At 39.2% G+C, this 11,514-nt stretch overlaps 1 protein-coding gene across 15 annotated transcripts in view; it reads left to right on the plus strand.

Annotated features, from left to right (window-relative positions):
* PPP1R9A (protein phosphatase 1 regulatory subunit 9A) overlaps nt 1-9,455 on the plus strand; it is a 240,395-nt gene extending 230,940 nt beyond the window's left edge. For 14 of the 15 annotated variants that reach the window (XM_024101358.3, XM_024101355.3, XM_065586992.1 and 11 more), the window contains 2 exons: nt 823-1,005; nt 2,561-9,455. In XM_024101358.3, the coding sequence (XP_023957126.2) occupies nt 823-1,005; nt 2,561-2,773 (396 nt within the window). In that variant the 3' untranslated portion in view covers nt 2,774-9,455. The remainder of the gene's footprint in view (nt 1-822; nt 1,006-2,560) is intronic. The other variant, XR_010599140.1, reaches the window with a different exon arrangement.
* The last annotated feature ends 2,059 nt before the right edge of the window (nt 9,456-11,514 follow it).

The raw sequence follows: 11,514 nt of genomic DNA on the forward strand, positions 1-11,514 counted from the left end.
CCCGATCCAGGGGCCTGCTGGGGGCTGAAACAGCCCCCAGTGCAATTTAAACCAGCCTAAAGACTGTTCTAAATTACGCCAACTGCAGCGGTCCCATAGCAACTGCTTCACTGATCAGGGATTGATCAGAGCATCATGTGTTCCAGTTCAACACCAGCATACCCCCTATGCGGCACAGGCGGGAGGAGCTATGCCAGCTTCACATCACCCAGGAATCCCCGGCTGTCTCCTTTAGCACAGCTTTCCTGCTGTTTCCTTCATACAGCACAGAGCAGCTAGATCAGGGGCCAAGGATGAGGCTCACTGTCTGTTCTGTACTGTGACTGTGTCTCTTCTCATCGTTTTCCTAGACAATAACTTTGGCTATTTATTATCGTCATCTTGAATTTTGGAGTGGTTTTGTAAGGAATTTTTTGAATTTCGTATTTTAAACTTTCCAAACATACTGTAATGCACCTATAAGGTAGACCACAAAATTCCAGTATATCCTTAAAAACATTCTGTCCAAAGACATGTTAAAAGACTAAAACCTGGAGAGGGGATGGGAATCTTCCCATTGTGCTGCCTAGCCCTAGTCAGTCATTGTCTGTGACTTCCTCTTTTGTGTGCCTGCATACAGAAAACTAGCATTACCAAGCTATTTCTGTTGCACTATGTGATATCTGGGTAGATACTGTTGTAATATATTGGTGTATCACTACTGAAGTGTTGTAGTGACGATAGTACAAATACCTCTACTGTAGTGTTGCATGTATGTGCAGCAATATGCCATTATTAGTCAGTTTTGCCCTTTTAATTATATGCATCATATTTTTGTCACAGATCCTTGATGATGGACAGTCTCCTAAACACAGTCAGTGTCAGAATCGTGCTGTTCAGGAATGGAGCATACAGCAAGTTTCCCACTGGTTAATGAGCCTCAACTTTGAACAGTATGTTTCTGAATTCACCGCCCAAAACATTAATGGAGAGCATCTCCTTCAGCTGGATGGGAGTAAGCTTAAGGTAATGGACTGTCTTGGGGACAAACTTTGTATGTTATTTATTGTCACTGAAGATATTCTTAGATAAAAAGAGAATTCCTTAGGAATGCAAAAAAAGGACTGTGTATGGAATGAAGACAGACTATAATAATAGACATGGTACAGAGGGCCAGAGTATTACTAGAATCATTTAGACCCGTTTTTTAAAGAAATTGAGGCCCATTTGCTTTGCAAAAAATGTGGGTGTACAGTGTACCCACATTTGCATGCACAGATCAGATAATTGCATGCATAAGTGGTATTTGCATGCACATATTTCTCATCCAACTCCATTTTGTAAAAATGTGAGTCATGTAGGATGTTAAATATCAGCACACAAGAAGTAGAGGTAAAATATCTGTAGGCTTGGCAGAATTCAATATTTTTTATAATTTCAGCAAATAATATCTGTTTATTGTCCAGCATTTTTTTCCAGTTTGCATTGATTTCAATTTTCACAGTTGCAAGAAATTATGGGTGGGCGGGTCAGACAATAATTATTTAATGAGAGTGTATATACTGAGATTCAAGAAGTTAAAGCTTTATAACTGTTAAAACACAAATTGTTAACAGCACATTTAAGGATATTTACTTTGTATATTTTGAAATCAACCTCTGATAAGTTCTCAAGCAGCATTTTTCTGACTATCTGTTAATTTCTGTTGTTACCAATGGAAATATTTTCCCTGTTTGTGTGTGTATGGTGAAATCAGCATTTACTGACATTTACCGATTTAAAAAAATCAAATCCTTGTGTGCCAAGGTGAAGAGTGTGCCTTGTACAGCTTTGCCTTTTTTCATCAGTCCATTTATATGGTTCATTGTCAGTCTCTTTCTACCACACATTTGTCTATCATATGTATCAGGGAAGGGGGTTGGCCGTGGATAGTATATTGGGTCTAGATACACAGTTTAAAAGTTTTGATATACAAAGTGTGCATTAATTTGTTGCAATAAAATCATGAGCATATTGCTGATAAAATAAATAAAATCTGGAGTTCTAGGGGCTCAGCATATATGAAATTCAGGCCCTTAGTGTCTCAGTTGGACACACAAAATTTACCAACTATTTGAAAATTTGGATTTTAACCTTTCTGTATCTCCAGGATTTTTTATGGGGGAAAGAATGGTCTTGTGGCAAAAGCAAAGGCTGGGACTCAGGAAATATGGGGTCTGTTCCTAGCTCTGACACACACTTCTCCGACACTGGGCAAATCACTTTACCTCTGTGTGCCTGTGTTTCTCAGTTGATCAAAATCTTTAATATTCTATAAAGTGTTTTGATTTCCTTATGTGGAAGGCAACATACAATAGAAGGGCAAAGTATTATTATTTTCAGTGCACTAACTTGATGTCATGAACTCCTGTTTCCTACCTGACATTAACTCAAGTTTTCACTGTCTTCAGTTTCATTGAGTTTGTTCAGTTTTCACTGTCTTCTAGTTTAGTTGTTATTATTTAATTTACATAATTTGGCCATAAATGAAACCGCATGGGATTCTTTAATTCTCTTATTCTATTTCTTTCTTTAATATTAGGCCCTTGGTATGACATCTTCCCAGGACAGAGCAATCATTAAAAAAAAGCTAAAGGAAATGAAAGTGTCCATCGAGAGAGCTCGAAAAGCTCAAGAGAAAATGGAAAAGCAAAGGGAAAAGCTTAGGAAGAAAGAACAAGAGCGGCTTCAAAGGAAGTCAAAGAAACTAGACAAGTCTTCATCAGATGCAACAGAGGGCGCTAATGAGCAATGATGAGCCAGAACTACTACTATGTTAGTTAATGTGGAGACACTTCAGGCAAAGAAACTCAAGTTGTCTACAGTACCCCTCCCATTTTCTTGTGGTCATTACACAGGAATATGTACACAAATATGATGCTATAAATAGAATGAATAGGGAAGTTTATATTGTCTGGCTACATTTTCCTGTAGTTACAATACATGCTCTTGTTTTTGATCTGCTGAACAATCCAAAACCATTGTTTTATTTTATTTGTTGTTGTTGTTACTTGCAAGCCAGGTATCCTATTTTGGAGAAACATTTTACTTTCAAACTGCTATTTTGTATTGGGCTAGTTGTGTTTGGTCATATTGGTAACCAGTGTGACAAAGAGGGATGTGGTCCATTGCATCACAACCACATTTTGAACAGGATCCCTGGTGGTAGATTGCAATGATCAGTGGAGATTTTTGAATCTGGGTAACTGGAGTTGTTCCCACATCTGTTACCATTGACTCATATTTCTAACTGGAATCTCAACTCTTTTACACGACTCTGATATTTAGTTCTGTCTGCTGGAACAGGCTACAGCTCGCATCAGTACCTTAAAATGCCACTGTTTTGCAAACGCAATTGTTCAGTGACTTGTAATTATATGCTGGAGATAAGGACAGGAGAGTCATTATCCTTTCTGGGCAAAAGAGGGGAAGTTGACACTCTTGTGAACTGTACAGTAATTTAATACAAGAAGGAGACAAAGCTGGTTTACAAGGGGTTCTGAGGGTAACATTTATCCTCCCGATATCCGAGCAAGGCTGACTTTCTGACCTTGGCACAACAGATAGATCTTTAGAGTACACAGGTCATTGTGCTCATGGGGTGTACAGATAAACTTTCCTGTAACACACTATAAGCTTCCTTTTTAAACCGATTCTGAAAAGAAAAGTGGGTGTTTGGAGGGGGTTGTATTTCTAAGGAAAATACCACATCTGCAGATTCTGTCTCCATTGAGTGCTGGGGGCAGTGAGCTTTGTGCTCTGACCTGCAGAGCTGTGATCTAATCACAACTGCTGTCTGCTGAAGTGATCTCCAAATTTGAGCCTGCTAAAGGCTTTCAGTTTTCAATGAGGTGCACTTTAAAAAAAAAAATACTGTTCAAAGGAAAACAAGATTCACTAATATTAAGGCCAACTAATATAGGCTACAATACGGAAGAAGGCTACTAAATGCAAAGCTGTCATGCACTACCTGTTTTAAATAGAGTGTCGTGAGGACACTCCCCACTAAAAATTGAGCCTTGAGGCATACTTTGCAGAATGTTTGGAATGCTTAAATTGGCTGTTGCGCTACATACTTCAGAGATTTCTCGTATATAGATATGTCTATTAATGAAGCAAACAGTATAGTCTGGCACTGTGTGGTATTACAGTCTCTTAGCAGCCTCTATTTAAATTTTCATTATTTCACCAAATGAATGGGAGGACAATGAACAAGCTTACATAATGGGAAGATGAAGATATTACATTATTGCTTTATAGTCAACGCTTACTGCGTAATAGCATTTATAGGTTATAGCAACATCCGTTCTCTTCAATGCATTCCATACGTATTGACATAAGTAGTAATCTCTGTGTAGTCAGTCATGCCAGGAGTTAATTCTTATTTTGTTAGTCATTGATGCAAAATTAAAAACTTGGAGTTTCAGCAGACTGAAAGTTAACTGCACATGCTGAATGATTTTTAAAGGGATTTTTTTTCCCCATCATATACTTTGACATTTACTTTTTTTTTTTTTTTTTTTTTAAAGCTCTTCTGAAGCTCGGAGTTCTGGAATGTCTTAACTGGGATGCTATGCGCATATTATCTAACATTTGTCAAATTTTCATTTTAATGATGATAGTATTTTTACCTGTAGAAAGCTCTGTAAATAGATACAACTTAGTTCATTCAGTACGAATAATCTGACAAATCTACTTAGTAATGGCTTCCTTTTTGTTTCCAAATCTACTTTCTATATGTTTCTGGTATATATTTCATTGATCTATAGACATAAAGTAATGAAACTGCTGTGAAGGACACTCTATTAAAACAGCGTTGATATTTCTGGTAGGTCTTGGTGTTTCCTAATGCTGCCAGAGAGAAAAAGAGGCCATTAGTGGAGAAATATAATTGTGGGGAGAAATCATCTCTTCAGTTGAATCTTTCTATCTCCTTTCTAGGAGACAAATTGTACTACAGTGTCATGGTGACCTGGTGAAACTAATGCTCAGTTATTTTAGGAGCTTATGAAGTTATATTTAGGTAAGAGAAAGTTATCTGGAAGAAACTGGAAATGTACTATTTTAAATACAATGTTGATAAATGCATTAGATGATTATTTTCTCCTTAAGTTATGTTTACATGATGGTAATGTTTTAAGTGGTTGTACATAATAGACTGTGGGCATGTTCCTATTTATGTTCTTTGTTTTCTTAAAAGCCCAAGGCAGACTACTGTGTGTGTTATGCATTGATTTTTCATTCTTGCTGTTTAGAACAGTGTCTAGTTAACCTCGTTGTAAATCAGGTTCTTACTCTGCAGATAGCTAATTTGATTTATGTGCTAGTAATTATTGTTTTTACTATTTTATAGAAACTTTAGAGCTAAATGGTGAATTTAAACTTTTTGTAATTATTTGAGTTTAAAATCTAACTTTAAAAAATAGATTTAATCAGTTAAAAATAAAAGCATAAAATGCAAAGTGACCAATGAAAACAAAGTGGACCAAGCTGTATCTGAGTTCTGCTCTTCCTTCTATGATAAGATATATTTTTAAGATTCCTTTTTATTAAAGATCGTCATTGATGTATGGCACACACACAGTCATGTCACAATCACAGTGTTTGTGACCAATACAATTTGAGTGGTTTCTAGAAAACCATAAAAGGTTTGTCACAATTTTTCTTTCCCATATTGAGAAATGAAATGCATTTGCCATTATATATCTAATTAAAAACTCAGAATGCCTTTAACCACCTCACTGTAAGCTTCCCCTAAGAACAATGCTAGTTTAGAATAGTGTGTTACCTCTATCATAAGAAGGAACAGAATGGACAAATGTCCTGTACTGAATGAATAGATGAATCTTCTGCTCCCAACCTAGCTGGCAGAGTATCTTCCACAAATGTGACTCTAAGCTTCTTTTGTGGCTTCCTGATCCCTGGGCAGCCAGTCACCAGTCCCAATGAGTAATTTAGAGCAGTCTCAGGTATTCTGTAAGGTGTGCTAGCTTCCTAGGGGCTATTCTGCAGCCTGGTGTCCCTGGAGCACATCTGCACTCTGGCCATATTCTCTCTAATCCAGCCATACAGCCTATGCCAGCTCTACCCCAGTTAGTTATTCTCCTGTGCTGGTGCACTCGCAGCTAACTGGTTAGCTAACGTTCACCCTGTTTTGTATGTGGTAACTGAGTTCTGGAAGTTCTGGATCTGCTAGTGCCAATAGGTTTGGCAGCCCTAGTGTATGTACTTACGCACATCTTCTAGCTGTGAAAAGACTGTGAAAGAGTGAATGAAGGAGGCAGAGAGTGGGAATTTTAAGATATAGGAAATAGCAGATGCAAAGGTGCTCTCATAAGCTTAGCCCCAGAAAAGCTGGTGTCTGCACTGAAATCCAGCAGTTGCATTGAAACTGTTCTGGAGCAAAAGGCCATGGTTTGTTCTGTACAAACTGCCAAATATGTATGGGTCTCATTCCCCATTGCCTGGCACCTTGTGGAGCCATTTGCATCTGGGCAAGTGAGTGCTAAAAGCTGTCATTCTGATTAGGTGGTGTTGGACTCCCACTGTGTACCAGTGTAGATGATTACACCAAGTGCAAAGCAATGAGGAACTCAGCCCATTTAATGTTGCATAATGCAGATTAGTATTGTCCACCGGTTTCTGCATTTCATCTGCCTGCCTTAGCAGAGCTAATGATGTTCATGTACATAAAGCCCATCACAATTAATGGAGTAAAACTAAATAATGGAGCAAAAAAGTAACAAAAGCTGTACAGAGCTGGGTTATGTTTCTATATCGGCTTGGGTAGGTGCTTTTATGTCAGTAACCCTTTATTGTGCCACGATGGAGCTGAGACAATGCTGCATTTCTAAACAAGAGTGTTCACAGGATCTAGAGCAGCATTTCCCAGAAGCCACATCAATCCTCAACTCCCATTGATGTTAGTGGGAATTTAGGATGTTTATCATCTGGCAGCCTCAGGTCTCAGCATGTCCACTGCGCGTACAAGCACCGGCTGCCATCCATGCAATTGTGTGATCTCTGACTCACCAGCAATTGCTGTTTAGAGCACACACAGGCAACCAGAGGCAATGATGCCCACCACATCTGCTGATGTGTTCCTGTTGAAATCAAAGAAGGCATAGGCAGTAGTATCATTTTGCGTATGTGGGGCTGGGATATACTGTTCTAGTCTAGTATCCTGTGCTATGGAACTGAAAATCAGAAGGAAAGTTTTGTATTTGCATAGCCGTATTTCTTTAAAAAGTATCTTAAAGAGCGATTTGTACAGGGTGGCAGATCTGGGATTTAAGGACAATTTTCAAAAACAAGGTTTATGTGTCAATTCCTTAGCAGTGTTTTCAAATGGATAGAAAACTTTTGTGTCCGAGAGGGAGACAAGCAAAATGATGTTGTTTTGGGACCTAATCCTGTTCCCACTGGAGTTTTGTCATTGAGTTCAGTGGGGGCAGGATCCAGCCTTTTAATAGCACTTGCTTAGTCCTGTGCTGTACCTCAACTAGAGAGCGGGCAAACTTGTTTATAGCTTTTGTTCTGTAAGCTTTAAAATCTCAGAAAACCTGTAACTTGGTCCAAAACTCTGACAAATAGAAAGTTGTTTGAAAAAGACAGCACATGTTTGAGCAACTTGGATGTCTTTAACAGTTCCAATGAAAAGGGCAGAGTTCACAGAGAATTTTTTTTATCAATGATTCAGAATCATGAAAGAAATGGAATGAAAATGATGAAGGGATGGGGCTTGTGGTTTGCTTTTTAACAAATACTTTTGCATTTGTGTATGTATGTATACATACACAAATTTACACACTGTATTGAAGAGATTAGTAGGAGTTAATATGTAGGTAATTGTGAGTTTTAGGGCTACATGCGCATAAAACACACATCAAGGGTTCCGATAACATCATGAAACTCATAAGAGCAAAGCTCTAGCAGTTTGTACCAGTTGTATAATAACTCCGATGTGTTTTTAGCCTCACTCAGAGTTTTCATGTTATGTTTTATATACTTGATGGATCACAAGACTTTAAACAAAAAAATTTATTAAAACCATATACAGACTGTTCCTCTGTACGTTTCCCTGCATGTTGTCCTTGTGTTCTTTTGGCAGGATAGAATTAGTATTACAAGAAGAAAAACTTTTTGTACATTTTGTAAACTTAGCTTAGTTGTCTATTGGAGAGCTTTGAGCAGTTGATTATTGGGCAGGATTGTGATGTGAGAAGTGACTCATCCAGACATCACACAATTAGCTATACGTCAGGTGCATGTTGCACAGTCCTTTTCATCGAAGCTCTGGATATGTTTTATTGCGTTTTCTCACATTTTAAAAACTGTCCTATTTGAAAGCTGTGATATCACAGTCATGAAACTGAGCCCTCTGATTCCGTCCTGGTCCTAAGACAGGCCTTCTTTCACTACCTGGCAGTGGGACTGGGACTTTTGTGATAGCCAGTAAATAATGACTAAGGGATGTGTATGTCTTGTTGGGAGGTTTTGCCTTTAGCTCTTTGTGCTGCTTGTTTCTTTCAGAAGTTTGGACTCTGAAAATCTCCTAATTCATCCAGCTTAATCCTGTGCGGTGTTAAGGGCCTTCAGCACTGTTTGGCTTTGGAGGAAGGTGCTGAGCATTTTACAGGATCAACCCCAAACTGAGCAAAAAAAGGGGCCTAATCCTGCTCCTGTTGTTTTCAGTGTGAGTTTTGCCATTGACCACAGTGGGAGCAGACTTGGGTGCAAATGCAGGAAGACTCACAATATTGATGAAGTGTCCAGAAGAAACAAGAATTACATGGCACGAAAGACAATAAGGAACAAATAAGCCTCCTCAAATGGAGATGACATGGTGCACAGTGAACCTCCCCAAAATATATTTGCTTTCCCTGACTCATTTACTCTCATTACTACTGCTTTTGTATTTTTCAGTGATGTTGCACTTATAAATCACTGGTAACTAACAAGTGTTATACATATTGCTAAAAGACTGGGCAGCTAAAAAACAGAAATGCACTGTGTGCCACTGTAAAAACGGGCTTTTTATTGTTTCTTTTTATCTTAGCGAGGGAGATGGTTATGTTTCAGAATTTTTTTAAGGTCAAATGTGTATGAATTGCATGTAATCCTGGACTTTTCATTTCTACATCTTGGTGTCTAATCATCTGCATGGAAGAGACAATAGTGCCCTGTCTGAGCTTGTTCTCTTGTGCTTGGTTAATATGTACTTCTCTGGATTGTTGAGTTTCCAAAAACAACATTCCTTTACATTTGATTATTTGGAGGCATTCAAAGCAAAACATCATGGTGGCCCTTTGTTTTCTTACAGATTAAAAAAAAACCCGATCACCTTTGATTAAAATTAATTTGTTAGTGTAAATACATTTCTTGCCAATGAGTATTATTGTTAGACAACGAATGCAATAAAAAGAGAACTACTGAAACTTGTTACAAGAATTTTTATTTAGTCTTCATGCCTCTGTTATTCATTCCAGAATTAATAAACTGTTACTCAGATTGGACAACTACTGCCATGTGTTAGGGTCTGTCTATTGCAGAATAAGATAGGATGTGACTTTAAGGCACAATCGCTATTCCAAAGAAGATTAAGCTATACAAAGGCACTCTTAGTGCAGAATAAGTGTCCACATGGCAAGCTAGCTATTCTGGGCTATTTCTCCTTGTAGGCAAGCCCTTAGTTATGCTTTTGGTGGCTTTCACATAATTGTTCTTCCCTTCCTTTCCCAGCAAGTCTAAAGTTCATTTTAAACTCATCTGTTAGCCAGAAGATCAGGACAAATGGTGCAGCATTCAGGATTCAGGTTGGATCTTATTACACTCCATGATTCTTATCACAGGCCACCCACTAGGACGTCTGGGAAGAGAATCCAAACCTCTGCGCTTTGGATGCCCCATAGGTGGTTTAAACCTTTGGAGCCTGGGCAGGCTGCAACAATGGTTTCTCCCTTGGCCTCTCTGCAACATTTCCTGGGCCCTGAGGCTATCTGTTACCCCTTAGAAATGGAGCTCCTAAACCCACCTGGCTCAGTCTTCTCTTGGGAGTACTTGGGGATTATCGGTGTCCACGAAGGCAAGCAGGGTGTACATGATGTGTGAGCTCTCCCCTCCTGCAAAGCCCCTTACCCAGCTTGTGTGACCTTGCTCTCTCCTGCCTGACACTTCCTGACAGGCACCCCCTGTTCCAGTGGGTTCCTTTATATAAACAACTCTTGGTCACCTACGTGCCTTTGTTTGTAAGGATGCAGCTGTTTTTTAGCATACCGAGGTCTAAGTACTGTTAGCAGCAACCTTAAGTATTTTCCATTGTCCCTGTCGGGTGTGTACCAGCTACAGGACTGTCGACAGAGGTAGAACAACATACACCTAGTTATTCATGACATAGTTGTTTTTCATAACACAACTTCACAAAATCAACCAGAAATCATAAATTGTAGAGACATATTCCCAGTGCATCACAATTTTGTTAAAAACCATACTACCATGGCATTATATGGCTGATTTTTCTTAATGCAGTGTTGAAATGTGCTGATATATGATCTTCCTAAGTGGACCTAGAAAATAGGCCACTAGCAGTTCAGTTGGTAAATCTTTGGTGCTAGCCATGGCCGAACTTTTTAAAGAGCTGTATCACTTTTGGTAAGGCAAGTACAGTATCGTGTCAATTCACTCGTCACCAAACTGAAAATTGTAATGGGCCTTTCTCAAACCACCTAATGGTGCTGTTCTCCTGCTCAGCACAAATTTAATAACTGTATATAGCTGAAGTAATGGCCATCACTGCAACGGAGTTACTCCTGGCAGTATCTAGACCAAAATAGTCACCATTGAATCTGGATGGAAAAGGTCCTGAGTTCAGGCTCTAAGTTTCCCAATAGCTGGTGTCACCAAGTGTCATGTTTCAACAACATGGTCACCACCTGCAAGAGGGGGAAGGGATCATTTTAACCCTTTAAACAATAAGGTACTAACGGTGCACTTATTTATTGGTAGGTTGTGTAACTCGCTCTTCCAACCCTGCCCCCATCCCGCCATTCACACTCTCCAAACAGTTGCATCTGTCCATCCTCCCTGCCACTCCCCACCGCAAACTGGTTCTATGCAGTTTACTCCGTAGTCCAACAATGGCCTGCCTCCTATCTACTGTGCCTCACAGTGTAGCTTTCATCAGTATTTCCTGCTGGTCCTGTTTGGTGAGTGGGACCTTATGCTATGTTGAAAATTGTATGTTCCACAATCTACCCCTTGGACTGTAGGGGGGCTTTAAAAGGGGATCAAAGAAAGACATCACTTGGAATTTCTGACCTCAGTCTCCCAAGGGAGGAGTTGGTGTGTAGAAGAGTTTCTGTCTACAAGCACAGGCTGGTCTGCCTCCTCTTCCATGTATTTTAGCAACTGTACGTGAAATTGCAGCTGTTGCTTTACATCAGTTGTTTCATGTGCTGTAGTTGTTCTTTGCAGCAAATGCATGTGGGTAGAAGGCAA

Source organism: Chrysemys picta, chromosome 2 (assembly GCF_011386835.1).
Source record: "Chrysemys picta bellii isolate R12L10 chromosome 2, ASM1138683v2, whole genome shotgun sequence".
NCBI classification, from domain to species: Eukaryota; Metazoa; Chordata; order Testudines; family Emydidae; genus Chrysemys; species Chrysemys picta.